Genomic DNA, 22,341 nt, shown 5'->3' on the forward strand with positions numbered 1-22,341 from the left:
AAGACCTAATTAAAAGTCATAATTATTGCTTGTTAATGGTATACATATATATATATATTTGTCAAGATATGTTAAAAGAATGTGTTATTTATATTTATATACTCAATGTATCCATTAGAACAATAACCCAAAAACAAAAATCTGAAAAGTGATCATGCCGTATGTGAAAACACATGACGCAGGAAAGCCATATTCTATTGAAACATGAAATACCCATTTTATAGTATACTATAAATACATTTTTGAAGGACTAATGCTGTTGTGACACACATTGCTTTTTATTTAAGAAAAAAACTGCTTTACTGTTTTGTCTCTAAGTTTAAGTCTGAGTGTGTATTATCGTATTATTGTATTACATTGAAAATAGTGCCTGACCACATGAACAGAAAGCGGAAACAGTCGTCTTTACACAATATAAAAAGCATCACTGTTCAGGAAGTTTTTTATTCATTTATTTGAGTAATTTGATACATTCTTAATTTGATTTTTAGCACTAGAAATATATCTAGTGTTAGATATAGTGCTACCAAAATGCATTTAATAATCCTAACAGAATACATTGACTCAGTGTTGCAGGAACTGCGTGTGACTTTGGATGACAGAGTGACGGATTTCGCCCACGCCAGTCAACCTTTCCCCCACTTTTGACAGACCAGTAAAAGAGGAGGCAGTAAGAATGAAAAGATCACATTTCGGTTGGTAAAATGGTCAGGGACATGGCAGTGATGAATCTGATTCCTATGACATCTTGGAGAAACGGTTTGAATAATAAGAAAAATCTGACAATCATGTCAGATATGGATTATGTAAGAATATGACTATAAAATACATATTTTAAAAGCTAAATTGAGTCATTTTTGTGCTCATGCTTATTAACCTTTTTGAAAAAAATAAATATATTCTCTTTGCACATTACTGAGGTTTGGTGAATGCACATTTTGAAGGAAAATGAAAAAAATCACGCTATTATTATTATTATTATTATTATTATTATTATTATTATTATTATTATTGGGCAAGACGTTAACGCCAAAGCACCACTGAACGCAATGACTTGAGTTGACGAATCTAGTGCTCCTTTTATTTCCGCTATCCAGGAAGTTATGACACAACACATCCTGAAACAATGAAAGAGGGTGCCTGAGTTTGACATCTGCCATTATTTGATGTTTTCAATTATATAAAATATAATAAAGCTTATATGATAGAATTGAACTGTAAAAGTCCTATACATCTTACTTATAGACTATAGCACCAAGTTGCATGAGTTAATACTATGCATCATTATTTTTGGAATTAGCTTAAATTGGATATGCACATTTTTGTAATTGGTAAGACGAGTTAAAATATTACTGTAATGGTATTACTTGCCAGGAAGGAGATGAGTTGTTGTACTGTATTCTACTCCACTCAATCATTTATTGAATAATAAACGATGCTCTGCAAACTTCTTAAACCATTGGCAATTTGTAACTTTTGCGCAGTTTAACAACAGTCAACTAATTACATCCATCCATCCATCTAAACATCTACACAAGTTATCTCTTTGGGAGGGGGAGTTAATTGAGAAGAGGAACTCCCACACCAAACTAAATTCTACCTCCTGAGGAACATTATTCAAGATTTTTTTTTTATTGCAGTGGGTTCAGACAGGTGTCACTTGATTGGACTCACCTGGCTTCATTTGTATTTCTCTGGACTCTTCACAGTATAAGTACTTCCTCCCTTTCTGTGTCCCTGATACTGAATCTTAAAAGCTTCTGGAACAAGAAGACTAAGATATTTATATATTTTTTTACCTTTCAATCTATGAATAAGATTTTGTAAAATAGCTAATAAATGGGACCCTTTCAGAAACACTTCACATGTACCGACTGATCATTTGCAAAGGTTGTATTGACCTGTGTGTAAACTCTATTCAACAAGACCTAGCAATCACTTCTCTACCATTTGCCATGTACTCAGCTCAGTCAAAATGACCTGCTCATGATCGTAACCTTTTATGTATACATTTTAAGACTTTATGATTAATGTTGATGGCCCTGTGGTATAAATGTACAACTTGTTTGTATCTTCGGATAAATGTCAAGGTTAAATGACTGATGATAAAGCACTGTTTGTTTTATTAGACTAATCAATGAATGCCTGTTGATTGGAAGAGTATTTAAAGTCATTTCACCGCATTTGTACTCATTTTCGGTAGTGAAGGTATTAATTCCACAATTATAAATTCAGATTTAGCAACAACATTTAGTAATTTACATTTAAATGTGTTTGACCCCGTGTCTTTTGGGAAACGATGCAGTGTTGAAGAAGAAACCTAATCTCTCTCTGTCACAGTTTGTTTTTTGGAATGGATTTAAATATCCCTTTTCATATATTTCTTGCACTTGGCAGGCATATGCTAAGGGATACAAAAACCTAATTTCAAGAATTACCTTTGTACATTTTAACCGTATGGGTTACTATACCTTCCAGGCCCATGCTCTACTATACTTTCCCAGTGAGACGACATAATTACATTTAGGCTTTTTCCAACTGTAGGCGTCATGGGGACAATCAAGCCATAGGTCTGTTATCTGTTTGTTAAAGTCAAACATGCAAAGACAGATCCTGGAATAGAAACTCTAATGGCACCTATTCTACTTCCAGTTTGAGAGCCTACTTTTGCCATCAAGGCACAACAGTAATTTAATTTGAGCAACTGTATCCAGGGAAGCTGTTTCTAGGCAATTATTTCCTTTTCAGGGGCACAAATCTGGTGGAAAAAATTGTATTTGCAATCTGTACACTCAAGTAAATGAGACTATGATGTCCAACTCCAAACATACTATGTTATCAATTTAAATATACAACATACTTGATATACAAAAAATACAATCAAATTAAAACTCACAGGGCCGGCACCACACCCCTTTTAAAGAGCCTCAGATCCCAAGAAGATACTGGAGAGAACATTTTGGGATTTCAGGCCCATGTACCAGTGGTTTGTGTTTATTTAAATAAAAGTATTTTGCATAATTTATTGATCTGCATAATTGCATAATCTGTTTCTGCCTCCTGTGTGGTTGATCACAATATATGTATATATAAATCTTAACCTTGATTAACTATATTTGTAGTGGTGGTTTATAATAGTGTAATTTATTAGGAAAATACACTACTCTTAATGTAGACTATTTTCTCAGTATTTGATTAGATTTGTTTTGTTCTTAATACTACTTGAAACATGTTTCAACAGACTTTTTATGTTTGTTTATTTTTGCTTCCTTGTTCAATATCTTCTTGACAGATTAAGCCATACACAGCTTCTATATAACTTCTATATAACTTCTTCTATAACTTTATAAATGTCTATCATTCCCATTCATCTTCTCCATACTACATGCCATTCAATGTGTTTGATCTAAGGTTATTGACTGCTTAATCTGCTCCTTGGCCAGTTGAAGATATTAAGAACCTATTTGGGATGAACTTGGAAAGTATGTCCTTGCAGGAATGGCAATGGATGAGCTTGTAGACTTGATAGAGAGGTTTGTAAAATTAAATTGTGACAAAGCTATAAAATAAATACCTGGAGAGTAAATACTTGGTTTTAGTACTGAAAAATACACATTAAACAGCTGCGATATAATTGTCAAGATTAAATGTACAACACTCTCTGTTTAAGAAGGTATATATCTGGATAAGGTCTGCTAATAAATAATTAATAATAATAATAATAATAATAATAATAATAATAATAATAATAATAATAATAATAATAATAGTACTCGGAGCAGAACAAAATGGCAGCCTGGGAAAGGACTGCATTGCTCAGAAGCCCTGGGGTATGAATCCGCATTGGGAAACACATGACCATCAGGGCTCCTGTGATTGGCCAGTGCTTGCATAAAAAGACGATGCAGGCATGCCCTTGTTTCTTGGGGGAGCAGAAGCTTGCTGGAGTTGGAGAGTGAGAGCTGCTGAAGCCAGGGAGTCCAAAGTGTGTGTTGCAACTGGGGAAGACCACCAATAAAGAACCTTTTACTTGGACTTTGGATTTGGATTTAGATTTACAACTGGACTGTTCGCTGTGTTTATCTGCTTCAGTGTGTTTTGTGCTGGCAGCTGTTTAGCAACCCAGCTTATAATGAGGTACCAAAAGAATTGAGTTAGTCTCGACTAGGAGCTAGATTTAGTTTTGTTTTCCTTTTGTTTTATTCCTCCCTCTGCACTGTACATAATTAACATACACATTTACACCATTTAATGCCTTCACCCAGCAGTGAATCAATTAAAGCTAATATACATTTGTTTTTATTCATCTACTTAAATAATGAATCAATGGGTCAATCAATTCATACATGGATATGTGGCCATAACTTAAATTCTAGAAAGGTGTCTAGATTTGCAACACAATTTGAAATGCTTTTTGGTGTGAACTATGCACTGCATATTCATTTGCATGTCTTGGGCTCCTACTCAGTGCACTGGCCCCCTCCTCGATACAAATGTCTGCAACTAATAGGCTCCCTGTTCATCTGGCAATTGGTAAAATTGCCACTTGTACAGGCTTTCACCTGCCTTACAGATGTATTGCTTAAATCCTGACAGCTGCGCTTATTGCATCTTCTTTTTGCCCAGCGCTCTCGAGTGCCACCTCATTGTTAACTGCAAAGCATATTAAGGTCTACTCACTTAATAGTGAACGTTAAGAACAGTAAATGATTGTTCAATGATTGCTTATTACTTCCTGACATGTCTGCAACTGTCACATGACTAAATTAAATCGAGAGAAAGATGGTGAAATCCCACAGAAAAGTCTCTGCTCAAGCAATTATGTCCAGACTTGAGGAATTCTGGGTTACTGCAGATCCATTTTGACTGATTGTCTAATGAACATGTTTTGTTTTGTTTGCCTTCTTGAACAAAAAGTGTTGATTTCTATTTAATAAATGCTCTCTGGAATTAAGGAATACTTTTTGATAATGCCATTACGGTTTAAATAAACATACAGTAATGCATTACTTTAAATGTAATGGTCATTTTAACATACCTACATAATAGCAGGTTAAATAACAGGATCACCATGATAAACAAACCTAAAATATGTATTTTTGTGTGCGGATTAAATACTAAATTACATTAGAATTTTAATTGATCTGTCCACTATTACATTTTTTCCTGTACAAATATTCAAAAATATCTTAATAGTTTATATGTTAGTCTTCAATAGTTTCTGTTTATTTGTTTTCTAGCTAAGCAGAAATCAAATAATGGGGGTAAGAGAGAGGAGCGGGAATAATACTACTCCAAGGCCATTAAGTCTTGCTTTATTAGTCTGAGTTAACACATTAGTTGTGTTAATTAAATGCAAAGCAAGGTTATTCGAACAACTGCTGCTGTCAATTACAATCAATCACTGTACCTAGTTAAGCCCGAAAAAGGGGAAAGTGTTTCAAAATGGAAGTGTTTTCAAATGTGTCAGGTAAATTTATCACTTGGCAGGCTTATTAAAATACAGTGCAGACCACTTTTCAGATTTTTAAAATCATCATGGTGTTCTTTTATTTATTTAATAGTATATTTTAGGACTTTTAGTATACAAAGAATATTCCTACAGCATTTTATTTATTTATTTTATTTTTTTCAGTTGTGTCAGTGCTATTTAACTACAAATGAAATGAATATCTGCAAACATATAATTCTATAGGAAGGTATTTGGACGGTCACTAGGATTGCTTTTTTGTAATGACACAATTTTCTGACCTGCTCAGTGGATTGCTCGGGCTCTAAACCTTCATCTTCTTGAAGCTCCAGATCATCTCTGTGGTCTTCCCTGTCTTCGCCTGGCTTCTCCTCCCCGTCATCGTCTTCAGAAACAAGGAAAGAGGAGTTGGATTATAGTGCAATACTGACGCCAGGTGGTGAAAATGGGGAACACCTGCCAGCAGCCCAAAGCAGAAATGCAATCCCCTGTCAGAGCTCCTGAGATGCTGAGCAGAGGTGAACTGCCTATCCACTTTTGTACAACTTGATGTTTTAAGAACTCCGATGCGACCTATTCAAGGACCGACAGAGCAAATCCTTTCAGGATCCGCAAAAGCGGCAAATCTCCTGAATAATATAACCCCCCTACTAAAATAATGTGTAGAAGCCCACTGAATGATCTTACTGTACGACATACTGTGAATAACACATCCACTTGTCAATATGCAAAACACTGGTCGGCCTTTGTTATAAGATTACACAGATTTATGAATATACATGCGTTTCTGTTTAAGCTCTTCGGTTACATGAATATCCCCGCTGCTGATTTTGATGTGTGCAAAAAGCAAACAGAAAAAGGCATGACTAAAGAGGTTTAAATATTTTGCTGCACTGCCCATGTCTTTTTGAAGGGTCTACTATGAAGGGTCTTCATTAAAATGTCTTGATCTTATCTGGCTTTGTTTCTAGTCCTAATTTACTCTACATAGCATGCATCTCCATTTAAACCAGTTCTTGTTGACTTTATTGCGTCATCCAAATTATTTAAACCTCTACAATCAGTTAACTTTATCTATCTTCTTCTGCTGTTGGGAGGAGAAAACTTGTTGGACAACACTCATAATAACAATTATTATATGCAGAAATATTTTCACAATTTAGTCACATGAAACAGAAGTAATGAGGGTAATATTGAAAGGGCTACCTGTGTAGACATGAGGACAGCAAATTCACAACAAATAAACAAATCTACACGTTCTTCTGTCTTTCTGTATTGATTTTACTGATTGTTGTAAATATCACCCTTCAAAGTCATACTTGAGACTTGAATCATACCCTTTATAATCTAGAACAAAAAAAATGCTTTCTGTCCCCTTAAATTCCCCAAATGTCTCCGACAACCCATATTGTGTTCATATTGTGCAGACAAAGCAGAAAATGTTCAGACGTGAAGGCAAGGTCAAACATCCTTAAGCCTTAATATTGTGTATTTCTAGCCCATGTTTCCAACAATACAAAATTCACCTTGGCAATTATAGCCTGGTAGCCTAGAAGGGATTGCCTTTAGACACCCATGTTGTATTGATTTGTGTTTTGGAATGTAATAAGTGGTTGCAACATGTTTTTGCCAATATGTCTCACAAAAGATTTTTAACAAGGCTTGACCTAGCCTGGCCCTGGATCTAGGCTTAATTGTCTGCATGTAGGTTTAAGTCCCGGCTATAGGGGCAATATTTCATCCTCTTTTAAAATATGAATGAAAGAAAAAACACATCCCCATCTCAGTATTTAAAAAACACAAAAGAAGTCAGGCTGTATGCTCATTTAAAACATTTAATATCAAGAGCCTTATGAAACAACCATCCTTGAAAAAAATAACACAATCAATTCGACAGTGGCAGCTAATACGTGTTAGGAGCCTCTGGGAACGCAATGTCAGTATTTCAGTTTTATCATCAAAATCCTATTGTATGCTCTGATAAACAAGAAAATTACATGAATGCTTTAAATAGTTAATGAGTTATAAATTCAAATAACGAGTGAGAAATCAATACATTTTAAATAATTAAGCAGAAGAATTAATGTGCCTCGCATAAGTTCCCTTTCCCTCAATATCAACTCTAAAAAAAATTATTGCTGCACAGATTATAACATTTTACCAAGGCATTTAATGCATTTCAAATGCAAAACTGATTGAAGTTTAGCAGAGGAGATGAAAAACCATGGCAATAATGGCCTTCTTTGAATATTTTATGGAAATCGGTCACATTTATTAACTGTAGTCCAAAGCACTGTGTGTAAGCAAGAAAGTTAATGCGACTATAAACATTTTTAATGTGATTTACCACAGAGCCTGCCTCATAAAAATGCTAAATCAAATTAAATTCAAAATTTAAAAATCTTTAGCTCATTAAATCCAATAGATTACTATGGGCATTGAAGATGACTGGGTACTTTGTGCCTGTCTCTCTGCAACACAATTTTCAAAGATGTGGCTGTCTGTATTGTCACAGAATGTCCGATTTACATTGCAAAGTTATTATCTGCTCATAAAAAAAAAAAAAAAATCAACATCTTCAGCATGTCAGTTGCTTGTAAAAATTGCTGGAAAAATATATATCCTTGACATTAAACATGACTTTTGTGTAACCTGTTGTTGCTCTGGCATCAAGCTTCAAGCTTTTAATCTGTTCAGACTTTATTTCAAACACAGAATTAACGTCAAACAACATTTATCCTAGTAGCTAATGCATCTGTTCTCTGGAAAATGTCAAAGGGCAACACCATCTGGGTTGATTAAATTATCTTAATTAACTTTTCTTGATCACCTTTAAAATATACTGAAATAAAATGCACAGTATTTGTTGGGACTTGCACTGTATTTGTGTCAGAATGCAAATCTACACCATTCACCTTTTCTGTTATTTTGTTTCTACTTGGAAACTAAGATTTGATTTTTGCAAAAGACTATTTCTGCAAGCAATTTTCAAAGGATCAAAATATGCAATTGCCTTCATAAAACAATATAAATAACAAAATCCTCACATGACCTAAATGAAGAGTACGAACAGCTTCAGTATTGCTTGAGAATTGTATTTATCCAAGCAGATTGCAGGTTAGTTATTGTTTAGCATTGATAAAAGAAGCAAGCTTTTATTATTATTTTTTTGTAGTGGTGTGAAGGATTAAAGTGTTTTTAAATGCTATACATCAGTAAAGGAGACTTTTTTTTTTTTTAATTACACTTCAATTAATGCTGCACCCTAGAAATGACAAGTTGACACTGCATTTCTTTTTAAGCAAAGGTTAAAAAAAAAATCTTATCCAAAACTAAATTTATATTATAAACAATAATGGAACTCAAGTGTCACCTATATTGCTTCAGCAACAACATTATTATCCAATATTGGTGTCGAAGCAACAATTCTCTTATTCAGATCAGCCGAGTGTGACAGAAAGACGTATTAATGTTGCATACAACATTAGTTTGGTATTGTAGCAATAACTTTTCTTGATATCAGTTTATTGAGCTCATTTTACATTTGAAGGTGAAGACAGACATTACAATGATGTTTGCATTTTTATATTCCAGTTGCTTTGTATTGTGTCTATGTAAATGTTCAATTGAATGTGATGGTTTAAAAAGGCAAAATTACCAATGTCATTGTAATGTTATAGTCATTCAGATTATAAGCATATGATGCTCTCTCAAAGTGCGTTGTACTTAAGCCTGGGTAAGTTTCAAAGCTAAACAAGGCTGCCAAAAAATGAACACATCAAACTTCACTGCAAAGCCTATTAACAAATAATTAATCAACTGAATATGTTTATATGCATCTTAAAGAAGGACATACACCATCAAAAGCACAGAACAAAGTGAAAACCCAATTAAAGAAAATCGAAAAACACGAAATGCTGTAAAGGCTGGGGATTTGTGGTAAAGAGTGCATTTGTATGTGGCAGCTTTTAGAAAAGGATTAAATATCTTCAAGCAGAACAGAAGTTGGTAAAACTGTGAAGTATGTAACTGTGATTAATCATAACACTTTCGGCAGCCTGGCAGTTGGAGTACACAGCATCAAGCTGTTGATAAAACATTCTATTATGTTCTTAAATTTCAAATTTGTCAAGTCATCTGGACTTGTCAGAACTGTAATGAAACTTACTCCTATGTTCATTGGCAACCACTTTGTGTTTGTATGGATTGGTTGAAAGTGGAATTGATTTCACAGTGGATCGCTGAATCTGTCAGAGGCACGTCGAGTCCCTACCAAAACTACCTCAAAACAACATTTGTTTGAGAATTTAAAGCGGCTTATCCTTCTCAGTTGCAAGTGTATGAAGCCACTTATAATGTTTAAATCTACTAGTCAAAGCCACTGATTTAGTTACGTTTTTAGTATGCTTTGAGTTGTCCTCACAAGTTTAGGTTGGTATGGGGTTCGGTTTCCTGGCATTGTCTGGCAGTCATTATGGGAACTGATCGAATTTAAGATAAAGAGATTAATTCAAATCCTGGTCATAGAAATGTATCATTTTAGAAGTTTGAATTTTGTATAGAGCTAAATGAGCAAAGCATGTCATAACATGATATATTAATTGAGCATGCAAAGAATGAGATTCAAAGAGGAACAATCAGATAGTATGGAAGCAGTGTTAATTTAGTTATCAGTTTTTGATTTAGTCATAGTCTTAGTCAGGTTGACAAAATGTCTATGAGATATGAGATTTAATTTAGTTTTACTCTTTGGAATATTATATAAATTATGTTAATTTACCTTTTTTCACTTTAGAAAAAGACTAAGACTAAGATTTCTAATTTGTTAGCATTTAAGTCCATACAATAATTGTGTGGTAACTTATTAATTTCCAACATTTTTTAAGCAAGAACAAATGAATAAAACAGATAAGGAATCTTAACTATTACTCTATGAATATATAAGAATCATGGACTAACTTACTTACAAAATAATGATTTTACCTCCAAAGCCTTCACGTTTGTCTAAGAAATAAACAAACACAAAAATCTTACAAATGGAATTTAATTTATTTCACTCTTCAGATGTCGACAAATTCGTTGTCATATTGTAGCCACATTCAGTTTTGTTTCCTGCAGTTAATATCTTACAAGACGTTTCCATCATTTTCTCTTTGTATTTGAAGTACTGTCAGAATGCAGATTTCTTTTCTTCCAAGTACTGAATGAATGGTTGCTCGCAATTTAGGAACTAACCAGTTTTTTTTATCAGTTTGCACATAATAGTTAACAGTAACATTACAGATAATGTAACTAGCTTTTATCGAACGCTCTCTTTTTGATTAAATATTTGTATTTATTTTGGAGGAAATTATCGCATTCTCAAAAATCTTGATTCTCCTTAACTTTTCCCAACTCCTCCTTCACCAGCCCATGCTGTAGATTCCAGTTGTGTTCTGCCAATTAAAAGCTGCACTGTATGGCAGCAACATAAAAGTTACATAAGTCGTGCATGCCTAGGATTGGGTGCTGCTATTTGACAGATGGGCAGGCGGTAAAAGCTCAAAAGGTGAAGTTCTGAGTTTTAGTCAAACTGATGATTTCATCTAGTCATATTTTCGCAAACAAAAATGCAAAAACATTTTGTCATCGTTGCCATCGTCTTCATTTTGCATGATTTTAGTGAGATTTGTTAACTAAAATGAAAAACAGCTAATCAATTAAATTAATTATAGAAGCTTGGAAGCTTGTTAGTGCAAACAAGATTAAATAGTATTGCATTAATATGAGATTAGTTTGTTATTTCACAATAATTACTGCATTAATATGAGATACTTTATTTAAAAATGTTCAAGTTAGGTAGATTAGGCATATAGTGAGGATTACAAATATAATTATAAAAAATATGTTTTGAAGCAAATTTAAACATTTAATGCAACTTGCAGTTTTATTAACATTGTGTTTATGTCCAAGTCCATATTGTTATACTTCACAAACTATAACCCCCTGCCACTAAAAAATAATAATCCACCTATAGAATTATCTGAATCTCAAAGCAAATTTATTTCATATTAACGCAACAATTATTGTGAAATAATGCAATCATATATCGTATTAAGGCAATCATTATTTTTTTCTCTGTGGCGCTAATTAGCTGCTGTAAAATAGAGCATACTAGTATATTAAAAAAATAAATAGACCTTTCTAACCTCTCTGCATTTGTATTTTAAAAAATTCAATTGGAACTCTATTTAAATTTGGGGTATGCTGTATTTGGTGACAGACCATTAAATATGCTCTCATGCATTTAACTTTCATAGGTGCCAAGTACAAACAAATGCAAGGCAAATAAAATATCTGATATTTTAATGTTTTATAATATATAATTCCTCCACTGAAGGTGATCAGTAAAGACAAATGCTGGGTGATATGGAGAGTTGTCATTTTGGGAAAAAATTTAAGGGCAATTTTGCTTGATGGTTTTCAGTTGGTGCTCTTCAGTCATGACAATACCCCGGTAAATATTAACATCATAGATAGTCCTTATTGCCTGTGATTATAATCAATAATGAGGAAAATTAACAGTTTGTTGGAAACTCTCCCCATCACAATGCTAAATTAACATGGCCATCTCTGACTTGTTGCATGCATGTGATTCATATGAGAACATTACACATGACCACTGGACCATGGCCCATAGTTGATGTCGTCTACACCAGTCTAACCACGCTTACTACTGCCTGACAGTGTAGAGGAGAATAGCGTCTGGTGGATGGACTGTCAGGTGCACTTGACTTTGCGATCTCTCACACACACAGCCATAGTCACTAGCAGGAAGTCCTCCATTTCAGTGCATTCCACTGTCTCTGCCCTTTTTCACATAGATATTGCATGGTTGCCAAGCATTTTCATATATCTGCTCCGGCATTTTGTGTTCACTGACTTACTCAAGACACATCTGTTCAGGCTGTATCTGTTTAGTAGTTTATTCCCCTGATTTATTTACAGCTCTCCTGTAAATGTGCACTTTCTATATGTTTTCATCAGACTGCTTACTTTTAAATTTCTAGTACTCGTGTTTTTTATTGTGTTATTTTGAACCTGTAATTGTATTATGTTTTGATCTATAATTTTATACTGTATTATTGCACTTTTGTATTGCTTTTATATTTTGTAAGGCACCATGGAAAAGGACATCTGCTAATAAATAAATAATAATAATAATAGGTTCTGGCTCACTACAAAATGAATTAGATTGCTTTATATTAATTTGGTTGAATTTACATTTCATTCTTAAGATATTTAATACCAAACGTACTCAGCATTTTGGCTTCCAAGCCACAATCCTGCTGTAATGATATCAGAAGCCAAGGGCAGTGAACCCAAGTGCGGGGCAAACGAACTCAGTCCAGTAAACAAGCAGGGGATCAAGATTTGGTAAACAGTGTAACATAGGCAACCCAGGAGTCACTGTCAGGGAATCAGGCAGAGAGTTGAAAAACAGGTAAACAGGACAATGTGGATAATGCAAGAATCAGAGAACATGGGTACAGACACAGATCAAAAATGCGGGAAGACAAACAAAGAGATTAGAAATTCTCAGACTGTCACTAGAAAGCAAACAAGACTTTGCAAAGAGCTGGGAAAACAAAGGGGTATATATAGTGAAGTAATTACCTGGGGTAACTGGGAACAGGTCTGCTAATTGGCAGGTAAGCGGGGCTGAATTGACTGGAATTAACCCGGTGCAGGGGAACAGAAAGCCGGGGGAAAACAGAACAAAACTGCGGAAACTGTGACCTCCAGTGGTGAACTTGGGGAAGGTCAGGATGGGGATATGACACCTGCACTGGATGAAGCGGTTATTGCATATGGATGGATGGATATATGCATTCTTTGTTGTTGATAAAAAACACTACATTAAAATGCTAGTGCTACCCTGACTGTATTTTGTAAGCTGTCACTGAATTTCCACTTGAAAAATAAGACTATGTATGTACTATTCGTGAACCAATTTGAAAGTGTTATAAAATCCCATATACTTTACTTTTAGTAAACAGCATATTTCAGATGTAACATTAATAATAATGTACCATTTCCCCATCTCTCGCTTTGAATTTACAATATTAATAGTCAGTGTTATTGCACACAAAGCAGTGTGTGATGTGATTTACACATTGCAATTCCAGTTACACATTATGTCTAATAGTCACCTAATACTAGAATTTAACATATAGCCAGAAAGCATTTTGTATCCATTAGTAGAGGTTTACATTTCAATTTAAAAGCACCAAATTGCTCAGTAATCATTAATTTGCAACTACCAGGAGAGTGAAAATGACTTGGGTCATTTAGCCTAGCCTATCCCTATTGATACTGTTTTTACATCATGGGGGAAGAGATGGTGTGCTTCTAATTTCCTTCAGGAGGCTACTGACTATTTATCATCCAGTAGGGAAATACAGTACATAATTTGATATGTAATTTCATTATACAATCCACTCAGAGGAAGAGATACTGAATGTAAGATGAGAATGTTTCATCTAGAGGTTTGTTTCAATTGAAAGGATATCAGCTGGGTGAATCTAAGGTTCTAATCAGGTCAAGCATGGTTTGAGGTTTATGAGCAAGTGTTCATGGGAAATGCAGATATAAGAAATTACTAGAACATACACATTTGGGCTTCTGTTTTACCTGTCTTTGCATATATCCTGGAGTGAAGTAAAGTAATTAAATAAATAATATAACTGAGGGAGTTTCTCTCCTTCCCTTTTCAAATTCTGCTCCATGGACTTATACAGTACTGTCTAGCCAGCCGTATCACACAAAAGGTGTGCTGCATTTCAATTAATGCACTGTAACTAATCAGCCCTTTACAAGTGGAGAGAGGTGACCACAACAAAAGAGCCCAGCAATCTGATTCCATTAGCGCTCTTGGTTTGAGAGGCTGCCGGACTGCAAGCTGAAGTGAAGTGCCTGAATTGCCACTTCAACCCCACCGCCAAAGTTGTCGGCAGCTTGGCACTCTGATGTGGCGACAATGCCTCTGTAGAAGCACCTAAAAGTCTGCATAATTGAGCTGCGGTCATGTGGAGCTACAGCCTTTAGTGCTGCCATTACCTAACCCTTTTTGAGTGCTTTTACTATGTTGAGGGAAATGGTCATAATTTGCACATACACAAATAGGGGTGCTTTCAGAATTCATGGATGTTTTTCTCCTTTCCATATATATGTATTTAAACACTCTTCTAATCAGTTTATTTGTGCCCCAAAACATTGACTCATCTACAAAGGAAAAAAAAATGTGTTTTATGGGGGCATGAGTGAAGCACACCATGTTCTTTCTGACTGTTACGTTATGACAACACCAGGGCCGGTTTTATTTCTCAAACCTTTATTTCCTCCTAGGCTAAAACAAAAAGGGGTGTTTGTCTGTTTGTGTTGGATTATTATTGTGCTCCATTGGGATCATCACTGAGACTCACTGATTGGCAAATTCCCAGTGGTATCATGTTCTGTAAAATGAGAAGGTACCATTTAATCTTCTCGTTTCCTTATAAAACTGGTTTTCACCTTACTGATAGAAAGATTAACTGTAGGGACATTAATCATTGCTTTTTAGTCCCATAACCATTACTACATAAAAGCTTAGCCATTTCTTAGGCAGTCATGTGTGGCTAGTGCATTACAGTCTGCATAGCAAGTTGGTACAACTTAATTGAGATTCAGGTCTATTGAACAAATGTTGGGTTTGATGATTATGTAATACAGCTGTTTAAATTAATTTTATTGTATGTATTTTTTCGTGAATATGTAACTCAACTGTTTCCACATTGTTTATTGTAATATTACTATAAAATCTGAAGTATACACCTTCACATTAAATGCCTAACAATTTCTATAAGAATTACTACATTTATTTTGAATCCAAAGGGGAAAAAGGTTTGACTGACTAAACCACTGGTTTTAAAACAGGCTGCATTACAAATCTGATGTGTAGTATTTTTCAAAATAAATCAATACATTTTTATGTATTGCAAATATTTATTATTATTATTATTATTATTATTATTATTATTATTATTATTATTATTATTATTATTCAAGGTTACATTGCAATATTAAATAATTATATTCTTCAGCATGTTAACCATATTACATTTATACCTTACTGTGCATAAAATAAATATAAATACATTGGAAATGCATCACAGAGAAGAACTGTTTTTATTGTATTCAGTTTTTTAATTACTTTTTCGTAAACGAAGCCCCAGAACACTGCAACATTGGGACATTGCTGATGCAGGAGAATTGAAAATCTGATCCAGTAATAATACTCAAATAGCAAACTTCACTATTTATCTAGTAATGCACACCATGCCAAAAAGCAAATGTGGGAAATATGCTACGCTACAGAACATTATTATGCAATTAAGACTGCTAGAAAAACAAAACCCATAATAATTTTGAAATTTCATGAAGATATTAATTCAATTATCCCCAGGAAGTAAAATGTAAGGACAGAATTAATTGGTGTGCTCTCACGTGTCAGTTTTTGTAATATACTAATGAGGTTTTAGAACAATAATTTGATGTTTCTATAATGAATCCCATCCTGAGTCTTGCTGCTTGGGGGCGCATACATTTGTATTTTGCCTTGTTTCAGTTATTTTCTGCAAATTTAAATAATGTATTGCCTGTGAGGCAGTAAATTATACATGCTATGATTACAATAGCTCTGTAATCAGTAAAAACTAAATTCAGCAGTGTATACACAGTGTATACATTTCAAAATAAAATGTAATGAATGTTAGTTCATTTTAAAGAATGTTGTGTAGCTTAGGCATTGAGTATTGGCCAAGATTGTTGTACCAAGCTCAGGTTACCATATCTAAAATGCATTTATGTGTTAAGGGATCATTTCATTCTGATACTTCTAGTTCATTGATCTAGTTTTCCTACACCCGTTGAGGAAAAATCATATTTTCTTCTTCATGTATATCTCAATGTGTTTATTAGTGTGTCTTGGCATTAGCTGTGTGCAATTGCATGCATGTCATTCTGTGTGTGTGTATATATATATATATATATATAGTGGAAAGCTGGTATGGGCATCTTGGACAAAAAAAAACAACAATGGATAGTTTTAGTTCAGATTCTTTTAAATCAATTACGTGTGTCTTCAATTTTGAATTTAAAGTATATTTTGTTGTTCTGCTTCTTTGTGCCCCCCAAGGGTAATGGAACGGCTCAGTGAGTAAGTGCCAAAATACAACTCCCAGAATGCCACCGATTGAGGCAATGCAAACCAGCGCTAAAGAAATGCTAGCTGCTCAATTAGTTATCAAGACAGGCATATTTACCTATTTACAAATCTTTCATAAGTACACCCCAGAGAACAACTTAGCAAAAGTCACACATAGAACCCAAAATTGAAGTAATTATATATATATATATATATATATATATATATATATATATATATATATATATATATATTCTATAAGGTAAAACAGTACAGCATAGCCTTTGTTGTGTATTTTTGGCTATATTTTCGAAACCTGTCATTGTGGCCATTCAAGACTCATTAAATATCTTTCAAGATATTTCTTTTAAGTTATATAACAATCACAGTTCAGTCAGATATTTATCTCCCTATCAACATATTTGAATAAACATCTGTGAAGACCTTTTTAAGTTACTTTTTGATCAATGTGTACTTGCTTTGATCAGTGGAAGCAAAAGCTAAAGAGAGTAGGCTTTTAATACTATCCTTCCTACTGTCGCCATTGCTGTTTATTTAAACAATATTGCATGGAACATTTGCCTTTTATCCATCATGGTATTCACATTGAAATGGCTATAGACACAGTCAATATGAATTTGTATGGGCTTTTGTTCTCAATAAGCTTTTAAAATCACTGCTGGGCAGCTTGTGATGAAAGGAATTAATGTTCATGTAAACTCAAAGTGCCACTAGACAGAGTCTCAATAATGATTTGGGTGAGAGGAGAGGATTGGTAATTCTGGGAGGATACAATATGGTGTCACAGTTCTGCAAAATACACTGGACTACAGTTTGCAATCATTTGTAGGAGTTAAGAAAATCTAATATATATATATATATATATATATATATATATATATATATATATATATATATATATATACTCATAAAATATTACTGCTTCAAAACTGAATGGCATGTTTTCCATGATCTGCATTATTATAACATGTGGCAGAAAAATGCTTATTGAAATACAATGCTTTATTGTGATTTAAGTGGAATGTTGGAGTAATATTATAGATATTGGGATACATTATTGGGTTGTATCATTGATGATGACTTAATTTCTTACTCTGCTGTACAACAAAATATATTCAATAGGTACTTCTTGTTAAATATTGTCTTTAAAAATATATAATATTGATGTTTTTAGATAGTTATGTGAACATTCTGCAAGCTTTTACTTTCACAGTGTACAAGCAATCCGCTGTAAATTTACAAGCTGACAAAATAGACATACAGTATATAAACAATTCAAGTATTTGTAAATTTACTTTCTAATCCTTGGATATATTTTTTCTTGTCCATTTTTGATAACTGACTAAAAGGTTGGCATTCATCAACAGATTATCTAAACTTTATATGTTATTATAATGTTTTTAATAATACCTCTGCACAAAAATAAGCAGCCCAGCAAACAGCACATTGGCCCTGAGATGCCCTGAATGTGCTCAGCCTTGCATGTGAAGCCTCTATTGTGCTCCGTACCTACATTGTACACGGCAGCATAATGCTTAATTGTTGAAAATTTAAACAGCAGTTACGGAGCACATCAGCTTTTATGAAGGGAGTAATTTATTTCTTTTGACAGATATTAATTGCACTCAGGATGAGTGGGAAAAATTTTGCCGCTGATAAGAAAATGTAAAATGTCCTCGGCTTTAGAGGAATATTGTGGAGAGACTGAAAGAGAGAAAGATAAAACATTCTGCCAAGCACACGCCATTACTGTGGACCATTATTGTTTTATCCATAACATTTGGTTGTGATGAAACAGGAAAGCCAAACTAAATGCTGCTTTCAGCGGCTATGGGGAGTGATTAGTTTTAGTACACACGGGGTAATTACACATACACACCTCTGCTCCAAATGAGGCCCACTGTCTGTGCAGCCTCTGATCAAGACCTCTAACAAGAGGTCCAAGGGAAATCTCCAGCCCACTCTGAAATTGAACTGGCACACTTAAAGGCAGCTTTGAGCACTGACAAATGGGCCCTGTCAAGACTTCTCACATAGGTCAAGCTTTCACTGACAGCTTGAAAGTGGAAGAAAGTTTTATATTGCTACAATATCATGCCAGTATAGCCTTTTTCTTTTGCTTCAAAAACAGGCAACCATCAGAAACACCATGTATTGTTTTGATTGGATATGTGTTTCATTGCTAATATTCAAAGGGTTTGGGCCTGTAATTATCATATATTAACAACTTGCAGGTTTTCACTAAATTAATTAAACAATCAGGACTGTTTAGGCTGCAAGTTATGAGTCAAATTAATGATAAAAAAACTAATTGCGTGCTATATTCTAAGTCCTGTTTTAGCCCGCACCTACAGAACTGCTAATTAATGTTTAAATTGGTGTCACTCTTACTCAGACCTATAGCATTAAAATTCCTTGAGAAAAATTAAGTTATGTTAAGGAATTTAACATATACACCAAAATATTAATGTTTCACACCATTTCACGACTAAATATGTTATTTGAATGTATTCGAATATGTTTTGGAAGAATTTTAAAGATAAACCTAAAACATAATTAAAGTACATTTTTTACATTGTATGGCATTATTCAAATGAGACCACAATACATTTGTACATATCAGTTGTAAGGGGGAAAATGGTACAGACATCTTGTATTGATAATTTCTCTACTTAAGTTAATGCAACACAAGGACCAATTCAGCACCACGGACAGTGTCACCAAGCTATGTACTTGATCATACTGGAGGGATATCATTTAAACTACAAATGCTTAATTACATTACTCTGTGACTAAAGATTGTAAAAAGCAATAAACTGCTGGTTTGCTAATACAAGCAAACACACAAAATAAAATAATAAAATAGAGCAGTGTTTAGATGTTGTACAGGTGAGTGAGACATTTATATGGGTTCCTTAATGTTCTAAACATGTACATCTGGGAAATGGCTAAAAAGGTCAGCAGTATTTTATATACTATACATGTTGAATTGGTAATAATAAATCGGTATAAGGCAATTTGATTTAGTAAAATAAAATGAGGGCATACACAAGAGTTCCATGCAGCAGGGAATTAACTGTCATATATTAAATGTCATATTTACAGGTAAAATAACTGTACCTTAAAAAAAATACTATGTGGAGATCTGATTTAGGAAATATCAAAGGGACTGGTAAAAACAAATTACAGCACTACTTCAAAACCAAAGTCAAAGCATGAAGCAGGACCAGAGTGCATCCACAGAAATTGAATAAGTAGTGTAATTTACATTGATTTCTATGTAGCAAATTACCTTGAACAGTTAAATTATTCAATCAAAAATCTACTAGAAGGATAGGTGAAGCTGCCTTTCAAAATGTATGCTACTTGGAAAGTTGTGACATATTAGACTTAGATGGTTTTAGCTTTAAGCATGCTCTAATTTTGCTTCTCTTATTGTCTGAAGAAATAGTGCCGTACTCCAATATATATATATATATATATATATATATATATATATATATATATATACGAGACCACGACCTAACTTTATTATTCCTTATCAGCATTGTAAATCTATACTGTGTATTCTGCGAACTATGTGTTTATCAATGCAAACCATGCAAACGAAAGAAGTATCACAGGTTTCAGCTCTCATGTAACTTATAAACCACAGGGGTCTCTGTTGTGTTGCAACTCCAGTAGACCTTAGATGACATCAATCCCACTCAACCCTGGTCGATTGTAGTCATATGTGTTGCTTGGGAAACCCCAGTCACAGTGGGCTATCTTATAGAAAGATTAAAACCGGTCATTTCTGCACAGGCTCAACCTACTCTTGGATGCCTTTGCCAGTTGAGGCCCCAGGATAGAAACATCTTTAACAGAAGACTGAACATGCTACACATGGAAGTGCTCATAACCTTATGATTTTCTGCAGGATTTTTGTTAAGGAAATGTGGTTATACATCTATTATTATTTAGCATTTGGCCAATATTGAAGCTGTACATGAGTCCTTAGATTTAAGATTTATTTTTATTTTTATTTTTTAAGTAGAAAATGTTCAGCAAAAAACAACCTAATGGATTAGTTTGGACGCTGTACCACCTGAGCCTCCTCAATATCCACTGGCAGGGTGAAAAAATAATGTGTCGCTCACACTGAATTACTCCACTTCTTATTCTGTGTGATCTCATTCTTTGCCCTCTCAATTCGGTTTAGATGGCACATTAGCCACAAAGGCTTTTTGGAGTTCCAGGGAGCCCTCGCCTAATTAGAAACGAGACATGGTTTTACACTTGTCAGGGCTCAATCTTTTTGAAGCCATACAAAGGGATCGGTGCTCTCTGACATGGAGAAATGGCTGATCTGTAACACTGAGCCGAGAGAGAGAGAGAGAGAGAGAGAGAGAGAGAGAGAGAGAGAGTGAGGCCTCTAACTGGCTACTTTGACATTATTACAGAATTACAGACAGATAGCCAGGAGGAAGAATTCTGCAGTGTGTAAAATCCATCAACACCAATTTCATACAGCATGCATCCATCGTGTAGCTCAGATCTTTTAAGGTTATTATCTCAATGGTGCAGAATACCATGTTGCCTCTTTTTTCCCACGCATTTCTGGATGGTATTTGAATATGTGCTCAAGATTCACTTCCAGATTGTTCCTCGGGTGAACATGTACGCCAATAAATGTTTATTTTGTCTGTATTTATTATAGTTATCCTTTAAATTCATATAAACACAGTTATTATTACATTCTAAACTACACCTATATGCTTGTAGAAACGCAAAATGTCTTCAATATTAATGATAATATGCAGAGAAAAGTTAAGAGCCTGAAAGAAAAAAATTAAACTGCTAGACTGACTTGATTTTCTCGATTATGACGATGTGAGACATATTTGAGAGAAGTATGAAATGTTACAAAAATTCTAGTATAAAATAGTATCTAAATTTCAGTATACTGTGTAACACTACTTTACAGAGTGCCAGGATATAGAACAGATAACTATATGTAAGGTTTCTAGGAACATAAAGAGTGACTCTTTATGCTCCTAGCAAACTTCTATATAATTTTCTATGCTACATTTGTGGTTATTTTAATGGGACATACAAACAGGCACAATAGGTGTGTACCATCTGTAGCTCATATTACCATCTGGGGAAAAAAATGTTTGCATAAATACATCTCGGTCACCTTTGAAAGCCAGCATTTATTTCCTACCATACACAAAATAATTTTCCTTCCTTCCTAAAGTTCCTTCCTTACACAAAATAACTCTCCAATGAACAGGTCTTAGGGTGCACTGAAACAGAAATATATAAATACATACACATATTTTTTAATACTTTATTTTGCTTTTTCCATTTTACAAGAATACTCCCTGTAAGCTGTAAACTCTTCAGTATGTTTTTTCTGTTGGTGGTGTTTATTGTAAGTATTTTGCTATATCTATGTTTATAACCAAACCAACTGCTGTAGCACTCACAATTCCCTGTAAAGTATGGCAAAACAATGTCTTTTAGCCCTGATTAATCCCAATTACTATGCACCTCCTAGAAGAGAAGCTTTGCTCACATAATATGGACTTGCACTTTTCGAGGTGTCTTGCTTCCTACAGAGAGTGTTGTATCCTGTCTGACA

General features: G+C 34.1%; 1 protein-coding gene across 1 annotated transcript in view; it reads right to left on the reverse strand.

Annotated features, from left to right (window-relative positions):
* The window catches only part of LOC136713967 (doublecortin domain-containing protein 2), a 41,677-nt gene that overhangs the window by 10,297 nt on the left and 9,039 nt on the right, over positions 1-22,341 (reverse strand). The window contains exon 8 of the mRNA XM_066691219.1: positions 5,752-5,855. Coding sequence (XP_066547316.1) covers positions 5,752-5,855 — 104 coding nt within the window. The remainder of the gene's footprint in view (positions 1-5,751; positions 5,856-22,341) is intronic.

This window comes from Amia ocellicauda, chromosome 18 (assembly GCF_036373705.1).
Source record: "Amia ocellicauda isolate fAmiCal2 chromosome 18, fAmiCal2.hap1, whole genome shotgun sequence".
Classification (NCBI taxonomy): domain Eukaryota; kingdom Metazoa; phylum Chordata; class Actinopteri; order Amiiformes; family Amiidae; genus Amia; species Amia ocellicauda.